This window comes from Babylonia areolata, chromosome 31 (assembly GCF_041734735.1).
Source record: "Babylonia areolata isolate BAREFJ2019XMU chromosome 31, ASM4173473v1, whole genome shotgun sequence".
Lineage (NCBI taxonomy): Eukaryota > Metazoa > Mollusca > Gastropoda > Neogastropoda > Buccinidae > Babylonia > Babylonia areolata.
In genome coordinates, this window is record NC_134906.1 from 29,173,055 (window position 1) to 29,190,554 (window position 17,500).

Below are 17,500 nucleotides of genomic sequence, written 5' to 3' on the forward strand. Positions count from 1 at the left end.
AACAGTATAAGGTACATGTGTGTGTGTGTGTGTGTGTGTGTGTGTGTGTGTGTGAGAGTGTGTGTGTGTGTGTGTGTGTGTGTGTGTGTGTTTCCACTTTGACACTATGTGGGGGAGATGGGGTGGGGATAGGGGTGGGGTGAGGGCGTGTGAGTATATGTGTGTGTGTGTACACATTCATGTGTTTTTTAATTCATCCACGTATTAGTATTAAATAAATGAATAAATAAGTTAAAAAAAAATTTTTTTTTAAAGAACAAAATGAAAGTTCATGTGATGATTTCTCAAAAGGCTGTTTCTCAAAAGAACGACTTCAAAAACATATATAGCAGCTTTGCAAGCAAAGTCTATATTCATACACCTCCTTCAGCCATGATAAGTTTGTTTGTTTTTTTGTGTTTTTTGTTGTTGTTTTTCCATTCTTTCTCTTTTTGCATCTGGCAGCTCTTAAAAATGCTGGGGGAGTGGAGTATAGTGTGACGTGAGGGGGAAGTCTGAGAAGGGAAGGGGATCGAGTGGGCGTCGGGGGGCGGGGGGAGAGGAGGGGGATGCAAGTCTAGAATCCTTATCGCTTGGAACCGGCTATAGGAGAGCCCCGAACGTCCATGCAAAAGTTATAAAGCCTGCCACCCTCCTTCCTTATCAGTGACAAATCAGCGTCCAAACAGCTGTCCGATCGCTGGAATCAACTCCCACGGCTGCCGCTGACCCCGGCGGCCATGCATCGCACACGTCCGTCCACCGACATCCCTACTGTATCCACCACCCCGGGCGGCCCCAGTCTCGGTCGTTGCTGGGAGACGTTACTGCGGAGTGGTGGTGAATGCAGTGATGTGTGCCTGAGACTGAGTGTGAACCGTACCACGCTGTGGTCAGTTCTGGCCAAACAAACCCTTATAGTACCCACCCGAAAACATAACCCGTAAAACTATTAATTATCGTAAACTCTCGATCGGTATTTTGCACCCTCCATCTCCCCTCTCCCATTTTGAAGTACCGAAAATTCGTGACGGTATGTGGTAAGAAACATCGATAAACGCTCACTTCCCCCATACCCCCACCCCACCACTTTGAAAATTTAAAAAAGAAAAAATAATTACTATGAACTAATGATAATTCAGTTTCCAAGTTATGTTTTGTGACCGTGTTGCTCTCCGAAACAGTGCTGGTTTAGATCTAACAGCAGAGAAAAAGAACAGACCGCGCGCATGAGCCGCAAGAGAGCATGACGTCACTGACTCGATCCATGACTCCTTTTCCTGTTCCGTTCAGAAGCCAGCGTTTTGTCCTCACAACTAGCCCAGCAATTACTTTGTGGTGAAACTAAGTACGCTCTGCGAAGGAATGCGCGTCCGCAAAGGGTAGAAGTACCTCAGTAACGGTAAACGCCCGGCCCCACGCACCCCTGACCGGCCCCCGAACTTTTAAAGGAGTGGATTTTGTGGGCGCTTAGAAGTGTGGTTTACGAACAGTAACCTGATCCCGCACGCACCTCCGACGGAACTGTTTGCACTTTCCTTCCCCGATGTCTGTCAATATAAATTAACCTGCCACCTTTTCAACGCCCATGCAGGCTTTATGTGTACCACATACACCCCCACCCCCTCCCGCACTCCCCCCCACGCCTCCCCACACACACCACCACCCCCCCTCAACCTTCCTTCTCCTACTGCAGCAAAAAGGTTGGCAGCTTTTTCTTCGCACAAGCCCAAAGCACAGCACCAGGCAAGGCACCGCACAACGAACTCGACCAGAATATGATCGAGCTGCCAATACATCCAAGCCGACACAATCAAAACAGGGAACAAAGCTTTGTTGGTTGTCGCGTTTTGTCCAAGCCTGAACGGGTAGGGCCTACAGCGTTCTTTGGGGCTTGTGAAAACACCGGCTTAGGTGTTCAGTGGTGGTAGAAAATCCTTTTGATCCATTAAGTGGCTTTTTTTTTCCCCCTTCTCTCTCTCTTTCTTTCTTTCTTTTTCTTTGTTTTTCCACCAGGGGAAAGTTGCCACTGTAATACTGCTCGGATGGTTGGCCAAACGTCTGGCTGCATGGAGGATATACTTGATTCGGCTGGCAGCCTGCGTGTGTCTTAAGACATTGCAATCCTTGTTGCTTGTAGCCCTGAGACTGTGTGTGTGTGTGTGTGCGTGTGTGTGTGTCGCTGCTTGGTTTTCTTGATCGTTATCTTTTGATCCATGGGTTACGGAGATCGCCCAGCTGTGTCTTCTTGGCACTGTTGAATTAGGGTACATTTATGTGTTCATGCACTGAGACACAGGGACGCACGCATGTACACATGCGCACACAAACACACAAGCATACACACACGCGCACGTGCAAACACACACACACGCACATGCAATGAGAAAAAAGTTAATGATCAACATGAGTATATATATATATATATATATATATATATATGTGTGTGTGTGTGTGTGTGTGTGTCTGTGTGTTTGTTGCTGTTGTTTTAATTTAGAGAGAGTGGGAGAGAGAGTGTACTTGAGTTGTAAGCAAAAGCCATTATTCTTCCAAACTGATGTCCAGTCAGTTTATGTGCTTGTATGTATCACTTTATCCACAAAATATACTTGCAATAATCTATGCATGCATGCACACACACACACAGAGCACACACACACACACACACACACACACACACACATGCAAATATAAATCAGTGTGTGTGCGTGTGTGTGTGTTTGTATACATGAATGTATGTGTGTTTAATTTTCTGTGTGTGCATGTACATGTATGCATGCATGTGTGTGTGTGCAGTATCGGTATCCGTAGCTGAAGGAGGCGTCACTGCGTTTGGACAAATCCATATACACTACACCACATCTGAACAAGCAGATGCCTGACCAGCAGCGTAACCCAACACGCTTAAACAGGCCTTGAGAAAAAAGAAAAGAACAAGAAAAGAAAAGGAAAGAAGTAAATGAATATTTGAAAAAAAAATTTTTTTAATTAAGATAAAAATTAAAACAAAAATTAAAGAAAAAAAATGATGATGATGATGATAATAATAATAATAATAATAATAATAATAGATAAAAATTAAAACAAAAATTAAAGGAAAAAAGATAATAATAATAATGATAATAATAATAATAATAAATGAATAAATAAGCATGAGATAAAAAGACTAATGATAATAAATGAACAAATAAGCAAATAAATGTAAAACACACACACACACACGCACGCACACACACACACACACACACACACACACAACATGCATAACAGATATGCAAAAAAAACATACAGTGCGTGCACATGCACCTATGTGTCCGTTTGTATGCGTACCAGGTTCACAAACAGCAAACATACACTGTGCTTGCTACAGACCAGCTCAGTGCAATCCATTTCTGTTGACCCTGACAACCTGCTTCTTCCAAACGCTCCATTAACTGCCTCTGCAGTCCACAAACAGCGCCAGCCCAACACACAATGCACAGAGCCCCCTAAAACCTATTGATCGAAGTGGAGAGGACTTTGTCAGATTGTTTGGCCAACCTCTGAGAGGGCAGCAACCAATTTTGTTTCTTCTCCTTCTCATTCATCAGATAGACACCTCATTCATCAGATGGAGACCTCATTCATCAGATGGACACCTCATTCGTCAGATGGACACCTCACTTTCCACGCTGAAGACAGCTGTATGCTGCAGGTCCTCCACACGTACACAGCTGTAGAGTTTCTGGGTCACTGGAGTTGGGTCATGACTTTTCTCTATCTGTTTGTTCTCTTTTTTTTTTTCAAAAGCAATTTTGATGGGCGCAATGGCTGAATGACCAGAGCACTCGATTCTTCTTCTTCTTCTTCTTCTTCTTCTTCGTTCGTGGGCTGCAACTCCCACGTTCACTTGTATGCACACGAGTGGGTTTTTACGTGTATGACCGTTTTTACCCCACCTTGTAGGCAGCCATACTCCGCTTTCGGGGGCATGCATGCTGGGTATGTTCTTGTTTCCATAACCCACCGAACGCTGACATGGATTACAGGATCTTTAACATGCGTATTTGATCTTCTGCTTGTGTCTACACACGAAAGGGGTTCAGGCACTAGCAGGTCTGCACATATGTTGACCTGGGAGATTGTAAAAATCTCCACCCTTTACCCACCAGGCGCTGTCACCGTGATTCGAACCCCGGACCCTTAGATTGAAAGTCCAACGCTTTAACCACTCGGCTATTGCACCCGTCGGCCAGAGCGCTCAATTCTTGCCAAAGTTTTCTGAGTTTGATCCCTGGTTTGGGCTGGAACTGGTGGGTTAAGGGTGAAGATTTTTCTGATCTCCCAGCTCAGCATGTGTGCTGACCTGCTAGTGCCTGAGCCCTCGCTGTGTGTTAACGCATGCAGAAGAGCAATTCTCATGTTAGATATTCTGTTATCCACATCAGCACTGGGTGGGTTACAGAAGCAAGAACACACCCAGCATGCACACCCCTGAAAATGGAGTATGGCTGCCTACATGTCATACACGTAAAAGCCCACTTGTAGAAAAAAAAAAAAGCACAAGTGAATGGGAGAGTTGCATCCCACAGTCCACAAGAAGAAGAAGAAATGCAAACTTTTCTTGACTCCTTGAGATGAGATTGTTTGCCGACCTTCTGAGAGACAGCAACCTATTCTCTTTCCATTTCCATTTTCTCCTCTGTTCCCCCCCCCCCCCCCCCCCCCCCCCTGCCCCCCAACTTTTCTCAACACGACACAAAACCCCGTTGAACCTGATTTCCTGCCTTTGAAAGCCGACCAATCAATAATGGCCTGTATCATCGGTTCTCTTCAGCACCAGTGATCGCAAGTTATAAATATTGAAAATGCATGAAAGGACCTTTTTGAGGCTTTCCAATGCACGTTAATGCAAGGGGGTGTTGCTGAACAAGAACGGTAGGTGAGGGTGGTGAGTATGTATGGGGGTGGGTGGGGGGGGGGGGGGTTAGAAGGGTATTATGGATATTTGAAAGCCTTTTGAAAGCCTCCGTTTGTTGCTGGTGTTGGTGGTTGTGTGTGCATTGCATGAGTGTGTGTGTGTGTGTGTGTGTGTCGCTGCTTGGTTTTCTTGATCATGTGTGTGTGTGTGTGTGTGAAAGAGAGAGAGGGAGTGTGTGTGTGTGCTTGTGTGTGTGTGTGTGTGTATGTGTGTTTGCTTCTGTGTGTGTGTGTGTGCGTGTATGTGTGTGTTTGTTTCCCTCTGTGTGTCTCTCTCTCTCTCTCTCTCTCTCTCTCTCTCTCTCTCTCTGTGTGTGTGTGTGTGTGTGTGTGAGAGAGGCTTCTTCTTCCCAACAAGGCTCTTGTTGTCAGTGTCCAGGTCCTTTTGTCTCAGCCAGGGATGGGGAGGTGGCATGGGTAGAAGAGGAGGAGGGAGGAAAGGGGGAATGTTTTTACTTCCATGTTTACTATAGATATTTGTTTTTTTTTTAAATCAATTAAAAAAGTTGGGGAAATCATGAACACTTGAAACCTAAAACACCTTTAAAAAATTCTTCTTTGCTTCTGTTTTTTCATTTCTTCATTGTTGGGTTGGAGAATTTGTCTTTTTTACCTTATTTTTTCACAACTGGGATATGGGAGAGCATGAATAAGTTACTTACAAAAATATGAGCCCAAATGCAGTAAAGCAGAGCAGGAGAAAGAAAGTGCACACAAAAAGAGTCAACGTCCATGATTTATGAAGCTAACAAGTGTGTGTAAATAGAGAAAGAGAGGGAAAGAGAGTGCGTGTGTGTGTGTGTGTCTATGTGTGTTTGTGGATGTATATGTGTGTATCTGTTTCAGCACACACGCACACACATACACACACACACACAATCATGCATGCATGCACACTCACACACACATTGTATCACACTCACACATTGTGCCACACACACAGACACACACACACACACACATTTTCAGTTTCAGTTTCTCAAGGAGGCGCCACTGCATTCGGACAAATCCATATACGCTACCCCACATCTGCTAAGCTGATGCCTGACAACACCTTAACCAAATGACCTGGTAAGACCTTAAGTACACACACACACACACACACACACACACACACACACACACACTACTAAATCATACACACACACACACTTACCTTCTCCCTGTTGGGGCGCGTAGTTCGCACAGTCTGGCTGTCCTTGTTGAGCTGAATGTCTTTCCGAATGTGCTCCAGCGCTTTCTCCAGTGCCTCCTTGCCGCGGCTCAGGGACTTGATCTCTTCGTTTGTCTCCAAAAGACTTTCGCGGAGTTTGGAAGCCACCACCCTGACGTCGCGAGTGTAGCGACGAACCTCTTCGTTGCTGAGCGTGGCGACGATATCTCTGATGTGCGGGAGAGGGTCTAGTGCTCTTCCGACATCGTTGCTCTTGTCGCTTTTTTGAACAACCGTCTGCGTGAGCTTGATGGTTTTGAGAGTGTTGTTGCGCCAGTTTTCTGGGCCGATGGTGGTGGTGGCGACTTTGGTGGCCATGGTGGAGGGGTTGGAGAGTCCGAGGTGGGGCTGGTAGGATGGATGGCTGAGCGACAAGTGTGTGGAGAGACAGCTCACTTCTCTTTTCCCGCCGTTGCTGTGCACACTGCTGCGTCGATCGCCATGAACTGTTGCCCAGGGCGACCCGCGCATGTGCTGCGACGGCCAAAGCAGTCCCGCACGGAATGGCGACGGTCAGGTTCTCGTGACTAATAAAGAAAAAATATATATTGAAATATAAACATTCTAAAGATACATGAGTTACCGTAACTAGTTACTAAAAACAATTATTTCTATGAACCAAAAGAAAAAATTAATAGTTTTACAACTTTGTAGTCCCTTAAAATCGAAAGTAGGGGTCATAGGTTGGGATAGAGAAAAACTGGAATGGAAATTTGTCACGTTCAGAGATAAAAATAAAAGAGAGACGGAATGGGCGGAGAGCATAAAGAGAAAGCTGTGATCCTAAGTAAGGTTGTTAGCTATAAAGATGATATTGTTAAACAGATCTGAAAACGTGGTATTTTATTTGGTACACCCTTGAATGTATTTTCTTTTTCCTTTTTCTTCATGACTCGTTTGGGGACCGCCTCCCACTGTGAGTGACGTCACACGTCAACTTGTGTCGGGACCATCTTCCGCCTGAAGAAATCCCGGAAAAAGGGAGTGATCACTTCAGAGTTGTGTCAAGTCTTGTGTGTGTGTATGTGTGTGTGCGATCGCATTTTGCTGATAGTTTTGTGTAGCCTGTTAGAGCTGACATAGTGCGATTCATTATGGGGACAGTGTTTTTTTATGACGACAAGCATTCTCATGAACGAGTGTGACCTGAATATCAACTGATCGAAACTTTGACCAACTTTTCCAAAGCAACATGGACACACACACACAACGGTCCTGACACTGGAAGGGACGTCTCTTCTGAGCGACACGTCAAACCACACTGAACTTGACTTGAAACTCACCCAGACTCCCGGAAACGATCAGAAAATGGATGAACTTTCGTCCGACAAACACGCTGAAAGCGCGAGTAAGCCTAGTCATGGTCCACGCCCACCCAAACCCACAACTGGTGGGCGAATAGCTTCAGTTATGGACAACCCTTTTTATAAACTTGGTGGGGTGCGATCGCCCAGATCTTCCCAAACAGAAATGCCAGCTTTCCTGAAACGTTCAAGATTCTGTTTTGACACTGACGATCTCGGGGATAGCAAGCCAGGTTCAGGTCATGTTCACAAACTGCTGGGGAGGTTTTCCACACTGGGTGTGGGAGAAGATTTGCCAAAGCTGAAACATGCTTCTAGCGCAGATGACATTTTGGATGAAAGAGCGAACGGTGACACTGGTGAGCAAAATCGACATGCCGACCAGGCCCGTCCCTGGGTTAGCAGTTATAACCAGCGTGCAGGAAGCGTCGAATCCCTAGACAGTCGCAGAAAATCACCCTCTGTGTTTCCTGTTTCACTTCGACATGTGGCAAGAAAGTGGGAAAGTGTGTCTCCACCACAGAAGTCTCCCAGAGAAGTGCGTACTGAAGCGCCGGATATGAAGTTGGCTCGGGAAGACATCATCTTGATAGAAAAGCCCCCCCAGCCATCCCCACCCCCTCCAGAAAACAGAGATGATTCAGAGAAGGAGGTAGAGGCAGACACGGAGGCGTTGTGCTCAGCTGAGCTGCCCAAACTCAACACAGTGTCAGCCGTTCGAGGCTTGTTTGAAGTGAGCACCCAGCAGCACACTTCTGTCTCAGTGTCAACAACACAAAACGTAGAGACCAGAAATGATGAAACTTTAGCATCAGTGACTTCAGCTTCTGAAGATGCTGTCCAGTTCCCTGGCCCAGTTCCAAGGACTGACGACTGGAGTGGACACTGGGCAGTGAGGAGTGACCAGGCTCAGACAGGGAGCACCGGGGACACACAGGAGGTTTCTGCTGCCACTCTGAGGGATGGTGGCGCCACTGCAGACATTCCAGAAGGATCCAAGAGCTGGACGCTGGACGTGAAAACTGCTGAGGGTGCCGATGACTCTGACTCTGATTCCTCACGGGCATCCTCTCCACCACCTCTCCCCCTGTCCCCTCCCCCTCCTCTCCCTCTCTCCCCTCCCCCTGCTCTTCCTTCCTCCTCCTCTCCTCCGGAGCCATCAGCGGGTGCGGCCATAATGGACGATGATGTGTCCAATGTCCAGGTGGACATGTCCAGTGTCAAGCCAGGATCTCCCGTTTCCAGCAGCTTGGAGAGTGACAGCAGCCGCCCTGAACCTCCTGCTCCTTCAGATCCCCCGCCGCTGCCGCCGTCACTGCCTCCCCCCCCTCCCTCAGAACCTGCCCCGCCTCCTCCTCAGCCTCCCCCTCCTCGCTCTGTGACTGGAGTCAGGACAACCTCCATCTACCACCCTATCCCCTTTCGCAGCGGTAAGAGCAACTTTCAGGCTGGCACCATAGCCCCCCCTTTGTTTACCCCCAACATCAAAAAGATCAGCCCCGTGATGCCCGTCTCTCCGTTCAGAAAGGCTGGAAGCAAAGCTGAGGAGGAGAGTGCTGACATTCGCTCTCAGACTTCCTCTCCCAAAAGCAGTATTATTTCCTCGCCGAAAAGAGAGAGACATTCGAAAGATTATTGTGAGGTTGTTGTGGAGCCTTTTAGCAACGTTGTGTCGAAAGAAAGTGATGAGGTGAAAAAAACAGGTGTGAAAATCACCACAAAGCTGAAAGAAACAGATGAGATGAATAAACCAAGTGCAACCATCACACTACGTGATACAGACGAGATCAAAGAACCAGATGGAATCCTCACACAGGGACAAACTGACTCAGTGAAAGAAACAGGCGCAGACACCACACAAGAAGAATCCAAAGATACCAAAGGACAAACTGGCTCAGAGAAAGAAACAGGCGCAGACACCACACAAGAAGAATCCAAAGATAACAAAGAGCCAGATGAAGTTCTACAAAGGGAAATACCTGACATCACCAGCACTGACACGGAAACAACGAAGGAACCGGATGAAGCAAAAGACACAGGGATCCACAACAGAGACAGAGAGACTTCGTCAGACCCGCAGCCCCCTACACCAGTCTCTGCCTCTGAACCAGTTCCAGACTGGAAGCCTTCATTGCAGTCCGTAGAGCCAGACGACATGGAGAACCTGTGGAAACTGGCGCTGAAACCGGTATCCAGACGTCCAGAGGGTTCCCAGCCGAAAGCAGTGACGGTGGAACCTGTCCCCATCATCCCCAGAGTGTCCTCAGCCCCCTCCTCCCTGTCTGAACACTCCCAGCATTCCCAGCAGTCCACGGATTCTAGTGCACCTGATGCACGTTCTGATGAGAAAACGGAGATTACACACAAACAACCAGTTCTGCTTTCGAAAAAACTTGCTGAATCGGAAAAGGTAGTAAATGCACAGAAGATGAAAGAAACACAAAAGGTAGAGCAAGCACAAAAGGTAGAGCAAGCACAAAAGGTAGAACAAGCAGAAAAGACACAAGAGACAGAAAAGGTACAAGACGCACAGATGAAATTGGAGGAGAGTGACAAGTCAGCTGGCACAAAACAGGCAGAGGGCACACCTAAACCTGAAGAGAGCAGCAGTGTTCCACTTCCTTCATCCGCTAAACCTGAAGACAGCAGCAGTGTTCCACTTCCTTCATCCACTAACAGCACGGCAGGAAGCCCTGGAGGTGTGGACTCCAGCGAACCGGTCAGAGGAATCCCTACCATCATCGCTAACCGTCTGAAACAGCAGAACGCCCAGAAGCAGAACAGTGGAACGGCTCCATCTCGAAGTCCTGGTGAGCTGTTTGGTGTTCGTTTGAGCAGAGCACAGCCCAGACATGGCACAAACACTTCTGTCAACAGGGACGCAGTTCCGCACGACCGCCTCGCCCACAAGGCACCAGACAAATCCCCACCGCCAGAATCCTCCTCCTCCTCCGAACCAGAAATCATCAACCAGTTTGCCAGCGTTTTGAAGAGGAAGGATCCGTCCCACCGAAATCGCTCAGCGGGCGTCTCGCAGATTTTTGACAGCAGTCAGCTGAAGAAGAAGAAGAGAGCAGCCAGAGATTGGGTGGAGGTGCAGGTGGGGGGATCAGTCACAGGTGGGACAAGGGGCGTGGCCCAGGTGGACGCAGGGAAAAGACCGGTGAAACAGAATCGCAGCCAGGCTTCAGTGGTTCCCTGCAACATCGAGTTCATTGGCTCCAATGTCGACACGGGCCGTTCTTTGCTGCAGAAGAATCGGAAAGTGAAGGTAAGAATGCTTGTTTAGCTCAGCTCTTTTGTTTTGTTTGTCAGATATATGGAACACTGTTCTTTTCAACATGTGTTTCAAGTTTTGACAAAAGTCCCTCACAGTCTTCATGAATGTAGGTGTATACATGTCTGCATGCACACTTGCATTACATGTATGCATCCATGTATGTAATACGAGTCCAGGACAATGGTGAAACATCTGCTGCTTTTCCTGTCACAAATGGTGTCAAGCAAGGCTGCGTCCTGGCTCCAACACTGTTCAGCCTCATGTTCTCTGCAGTGCTTACTGATGCCTTCAGAGATGGCGATGTTGAAATTGGCCTAAAGTACCGAACAGATGGCAAGCTGTTTAACCTCAGAAGGCTTCAAGCAAAAACGAAGGTCATGACAGACATCATCAGAGACTTTTTGTTTGCTGATGATTGTGCCCTCAACGCTGGATCTGAAGCTGACATGCAACTCAGCGTGGACAAATTTGCCACTGCCAGCAGGAACTTCGGCCTTACCATCAGCACGAGGAAAACTGAAGTTCTCCATCAGCCAGCCCCAGGGAAACCCTACGTTGAGCCCAACATCACAGTCAACGGTCAGAGACTCAGTGTGGTGGAGCGGTTCACATACCTTGGCAGCACATTGTCACAAAATGCGACCATTGACGATGAAGTGAACGTCAGGATTGCAAGAGCAAGCGCAACTTTTGGTAGACTCTATGCAAATGTCTGGAACAGAAGAGGCATTGGTCTTGTGACCAAACTAAAGGTGTACAGAGCAGTAGTTCTCCCCACACTACTGTACGCCTGCGAAACTTGGACAGTGTACCAACGACATGCCAAGAAGCTGAACCACTTCCACACAACATGCCTAAGGAAGCTACTGAACATCAAGTGGCAAGACAGGACCCCAAACACGGAGGTGCTTGCAAAAGCCACCCTTCCCAGCATCTTCACCATCCTGATGCAGTCCCAGCTTCGCTGGGCTGGACACGTGGCGCGCATGCCAGACCATCGGCTGCCCAAAAGGCTCTTCTATGGCGAGCTGCAACAAGGGAAGAGATCACACGGAGGTCAGAAGAAGCGCTTCAGAGATACTCTGAAAGTCTCTCTGAAAGCGTTTGATATCAACCCTGACTCCTGGGAGGAATCTGCAGCGGACCGTGACAAATGGCGCACTGCTGTGCACAAAGGTGCCAAGTTGTGCGAGGCCAACAGGACTGCTGCAGCTGTTCAGAAGAGGCAGGCCAGAAAGTCACGGGCAAACAAGCTCCCTGACAATGATATGCCTGTTCTTGTCTGCCCCAACTGTCAGCGAACATTTCGTGCGCAGATTGGACTATTCAGCCATCTGCGCACTCACAGATAGATTCATGAGCATCCCCCCCCCCCCCCCACCACCCTCCCCCCATCCCCCAGCTGGATGACAACGATGGTCATCATCGATCTCGATGGACACACACCATATATGTGCATGTGTACTTGCATGCATTTGCTCATCCAGTTTTCATATGCAGACACAAGCATGCACGTATTCACACACACACACACACACACACACACACACACACACACACACACACACACACACACATATTTATACATGTGCACACACTGAGAGACTAATAGTGAGAGAGGGACTCAGTGTTAAACACACACACTTTATTGTAGACATGCAGCTGTTCAGTTTGTGTGTGTGTGTGTGTGTGTGTGTGTGTGACAGAGAGAGAGAGAGAGAGAGAGAATGCTTGTAAAATAACAGTTGTGTAAAAGTCGGGAGTACAGAATACTCAATTGCTCATCAGAGATTTTGCGCTTAAGATACATAAAAAATGATAATAAATATTCATGATGTGTGTGGTGTGTGTGTGTGTGTGTGCGCGCGTGCACGAGTGTGTGTTACTGTATGTGTGTCACTGTACTGTTACTGGTGTATTTTTTACACTAGTTTTATTACTTCATTTTTATTTGTGGTGTAGTAAAACATGCACTGATGTCCAAAGCCTTGACACAAATGTTCACATAGTTTCAGTTTCGGATTGAGTTTGAAGGAAGCAGCGAAGTGTGCTTTCACAATGCGTTCCATTTTTCCAAACACTCAAACAGTTCATTAAAATGCTTCCTTGCCCCATAGTTAATGCAGCAAGAAAATTAGCTGTACACAGACAGACTACATTCATCTGAGAAACATAGTCATTCAGATGAGGTATTATGTCAAGTCCCTGGATACATGCACAACATGCACATGTAAAAGAGCCCACGTACGGCGACACAGAGGTTGTTCCTGGTAAAAATGTGTAGAAAGATAACTATCAGGTTTGATTGTAAAAGAAATTTGTGTTATAGTATACATGTGTACACAGTTTGAAGACAGAAGGGGAAAGAAGAACTGGACTATGGAGACATGCTCTCCCCAAAGAATCATATAGATAGTATAAAAGTATATTGCCCATTGTCATACAAGGAAATAAGCAATATACTAGAAAGAGACTTTTATAGGTGCTTGAATTCAAGTCTAAAACCTCGTCAGTTGACTCTCTCAGACTTTGGTCCGATTCGCAGACCAATTCTGAGTTTAGCTCTCAGACTATTATCAAATTCATTACAGACCAAGTGTTGTTCTAATGTCAAGTGCATATGCTTTAGTAACCTGACAATTGAGCATATAATTTTTCACTGTAGTTTGATGAAGCCTTTTGTACACGAAAGTGTGTCTTCACAAGTGACTGAGAACGTTGATGTTTTTGACTTTTTGCATTCATTATCAGTTGTTTCGCTTGTCAGTTTAACAACTTCTCTTTTACGAAGTCCTTTAAGTAATTTCCTGTAACTGTATTTAGAGTTGTTTTGTTGTTGTTGTTGTTGTTGTTTTTCTTCCAAATTTCACCCACATTTTTACCCTCATTTGCCCAGTTTCTCCCAACCCTCCATTCATCCACATCTCCCACCCCTTCTAACCGATAATACTCAGATGTATTCATAAATACTTTAACAAAATGTCTTCAATCACCGATATGTGTGACGGGACATGAAACAAAATTCCTCCTTCCTCTCCCCCAAAGAGAGCCGCCTGAATTTGACACTGAGAAATTTAAAATTGATATGTTTTGACAAAAACCAGAAAAGTAATACAGTACAATGCAATGCAGTGCACTTATGCAGTGCAATGCAATGGAGTACAATACAATACAATACATTACAATACAACACAATATAATATAATACAGTACAGTATAATACACTACAATACAATGTAATGCAATGCAGTGCAACATATACTGTATCATGTATTTTGAACAACATAGTATATATATGTATATATATATATATAGAGAGAGAGAATAGAATAGAATAGATTATGTCTTTATCACCAAGTGTACCGGGGTCACAAGGAATATTGTGGGGGGCTTGGGTAGTACATAACAAGATAGGAACATAAATCGAAAATCATACACAAACACAGATACAGTAGAAATTAGGATACATACAAGTGCATATCAATATAAAAACTTGTGTATGCTCACACATGCACACACACACACACACACACACACACACACACACACACACACACACACACACACACATGTTTGAATAAAAGCTGCATATTACATGTGGATGGGGCTGTTGACTAGATAGATAGATATATGTGATAGATAATAGAATATAAAGTGATAATTGTTATATCAGTAATTGGTGGTGGGTTGATATTTATTCAAATGATCAATTGAGTAATGTAATGATTTACACAGCATATATTTTCCTACAAAAACTGTAGTGTCACCCATCTATCTATCTATATCCATTTTCGGTTAACTAAATGCATGATCAGTAATTGAATGTAATCCGTTGCAGCAATGCAAGTTTCGAATACTGACAACGTCAAACCAGCTTGACACTTTGAGACAGAGATCTTCCTATTCCCATGCATTCGTGTCACTTGGGAGATGATTCAATCACTGAACAAGACAGCTGACACTTGATGGTAGAGCAGCCGTGATGGTGATTAATTAATGAATGAGGCCAGCACCTTAATGAAGTTAATGACAGGTGACGGACGGCCCACGCTTTGACTCGACAGCCTGAGGAACCATCACACTGAACATTTGATTCCGTCACTTTAACCCTTTCACTGCTGATCCTGGGTAAAATGAGAGTTCATCATCTGTGCTGTGAGTTACAAAGTACGTTTTTGTATGTTTATTTGATATTGCTGAGCAAACGTAATGCAGTTCCCAAAAGGAAAAGTCCAGATCTGTACTGTGAAGATCAGTGACTGACATCCTGACCTGTAAGCTCTGTCTTATCTCAGTGAGGTGACAGCCCTTCACTGACATCCTGACCTGTAAGCTCTGTGTTATCTCAGTGAGGTGACAGCCCTTCATTGACGTCCTGACCTGTAAGCTTCTTTCTGATCTCAGTGAGGTGACAGCCCTTCACTGACGTCCTGACCTGTAAGCTCTGTCTTATCTCAGTGAGGTGACAGCCCTTCACTGACATCCTGACCTGTAAGCTCTGTGTTATCTCAGTGAGGTGACAGCCCGTCACTGACGTCCTGACCTGTAAGCTTCTGTCTTATCTCAGTGAGGTGGCAGCCCTTCACTGACATCCTGACCTGTAAGCTCTGTCTTATCTCAGTGAGGTGACAGCCCTTCACTGACGTCCTGACCTGTAAGCTTCTGTCTTATCTCAGTGAGGTGACAGCCCTTCACTGACATCCTGACCTGTAAGCTCTGTGTTATCAGTGAGGTGGCAGCCCTTCACTGACATCCTGACCTGTAAGCTCTGTGTTATCTCAGTGAGGTGACAGCCCATTCACAGATAGACATAGTATGCGTGTCGGCAGCAATGAAGAGGTTAAGTGTTGGCTGGGTGTACATGTAATGTATGGCTTTAAGCAGTAGGGAGGGAGGTGTAACTTACCTTGCTTGACATACACGGTATCAGTATCATTACAACGGCTTCTATCCGAGAACAGTCATGATTGAAGCCATTTGTCTTGTCTGAGTGAGCTAGAGATTAATCCCCCATGCTTTGAGGGACAAGTAGCTTTGGGATCATGAATGAATATTGGATGCCTTTCTCGGCGCTTTTGATTTAAGAACCATAAAATGATTCATGAGCAGTATGAGAAGTTTAATTAACTCCATCACTGCCATGTTTCTGTGAGAAGGAAACTCCGCAGCACATTTTTTTTTTCAGTCACACAGTTTGATTTGTATCAGAGTAACACAGTGGAGTTGTTTACTTCAAACTTGGTCAAGACGGGGGGGGGGGGGGGGGGGGGGGGGGGGGGGGGGGAAGGTTGGTTAGTCAGTATCACCTATGCATGGGAAAGTTGGCTGCAGCAGTGAAGCTTTGTTGCCATGTGAAAAACGGTCCTGTTAACTCACTCAGTACGGCCAGTCCTCTCTTCTCCTCTACACAGACCCCTCGGATGTCCAGTGGGTGTCTGAATGACCCAACCTTTAGCTTCCGTGGTCAGAATTGTGGTATTCTTTGTCAACATTCACCTCTTCAGTATAAGAGCCTTCCGCTTGTAATATTTTGATGATGGTAATTGGGGTGAAACGCTGTTAACGTCGTCTCTTTCGCCGTTCATATGGAGAGAGTTAACATGACCCTTAGCATCAACTAAAGCCACCTTTGGCAGTGACTGACGGTCTTGTCCACTGAAGTCGCCAATGGCAGTGAAAGAGTTAAAGAGGTTTGGAAAGTCAAACCAAGGGAACTTTATCCTCTCAAGAGAAATGTACATATGTGTTCTTGTGTCTCACAACACAAACATGAATTGATGAAATATAGACCTGTAGTGTATTATAGTGATTTCACATCCGTGATTTTATTCTCGTCTGATTATGATTTTACCATTTGATGACCAGGAGTGAATGCATAAACCATCTGAATGTTATGGATTAAAAAACAAACCAACCATGATTGAACACGTTTCAGGACTGCACTTGGTATCTGTGGAGTGATGGCCTAGAGGTAACGCGTCCGCCTAGGAAGCGAGAGAATCTGTGCGCACTGGTTCGAATCACGGCACAGCCCCCGAAATTTTCTCCCCCTCCACTAGACCTTGAGTGGTGGTCTGGACACTAGTCATTCGGATGTGACGATAAACCGAGGTCCCGTGTGCAGCATGCACTTAGCGCACGTAAAAGAACCCACGGCAACAAAAGGGTTGTTCCTGACAAAATTCTGTAGAAAAATCCACTTCAATAGAGAAAACAAATAAAACTGCATACAGGAAAAAGAAAAAAAAGGGGGCGCTGTAGTATGGTGACGCGTTCTCCCTGGGGAGAGCAGTCCGAATTTCACACAGAGAAATCTGTTGTGATAAAAAGAAATACAAATACAAATACATGTATCTGCTATATGTATACAAAAAAAGGGTGGTTTGATAGGGCAGGGATAGATGGACTGAAAATCAGTGCACAAAGAGCTGAACTCACAGTAATTATTCAGTGAAAATATATATATGTTTGTAATGAAGGTGTGTGTGTGTGTGTGTCTGTGTCTGTGTCTGTGTCTGTGTGCTTGAGTGTGTGTGTGTCTGTGTGTGTGGTGGGGGTGGGGGGATGGGATGGGATGCATGCATGCTTGTGTATACTGTGTCTCCATGTGGTTTTCACTTTTTTTTTCACCATTTTTTTTTCCTTTCGCTGTGTGTGTCAGTGTGTTTGATTAACACCTCTAGGGTTTTCTCCATCAAATCAGTGGGTTTTGCACATGGATTGATTTTTGTTGTGACGGGTGGGGGAGCGGAGAAGGAGATAGAG

At 45.8% G+C, this 17,500-nt stretch overlaps 2 protein-coding genes across 2 annotated transcripts in view; one reads left to right on the forward strand and one right to left on the reverse strand.

The window, feature by feature from the left end:
• The window catches only part of LOC143276095 (tektin-like protein 1), an 18,906-nt gene extending 12,306 nt beyond the window's left edge, over nt 1-6,600 (reverse strand). Inside the window, exon 1 of the mRNA XM_076580490.1 lies at nt 6,095-6,600. Coding sequence (XP_076436605.1) covers nt 6,095-6,469 — 375 coding nt within the window. The 5' untranslated portion in view covers nt 6,470-6,600. The remainder of the gene's footprint in view (nt 1-6,094) is intronic.
• Nucleotides 6,601-6,932: 332 nt separating this feature from the next.
• Nucleotides 6,933-17,500, forward strand: part of LOC143276260 (uncharacterized) — a 30,102-nt gene continuing 19,534 nt past the window's right edge. The window contains exon 1 of the mRNA XM_076580746.1: nt 6,933-10,726. Coding sequence (XP_076436861.1) covers nt 7,460-10,726 — 3,267 coding nt within the window. The 5' untranslated portion in view covers nt 6,933-7,459. The remainder of the gene's footprint in view (nt 10,727-17,500) is intronic.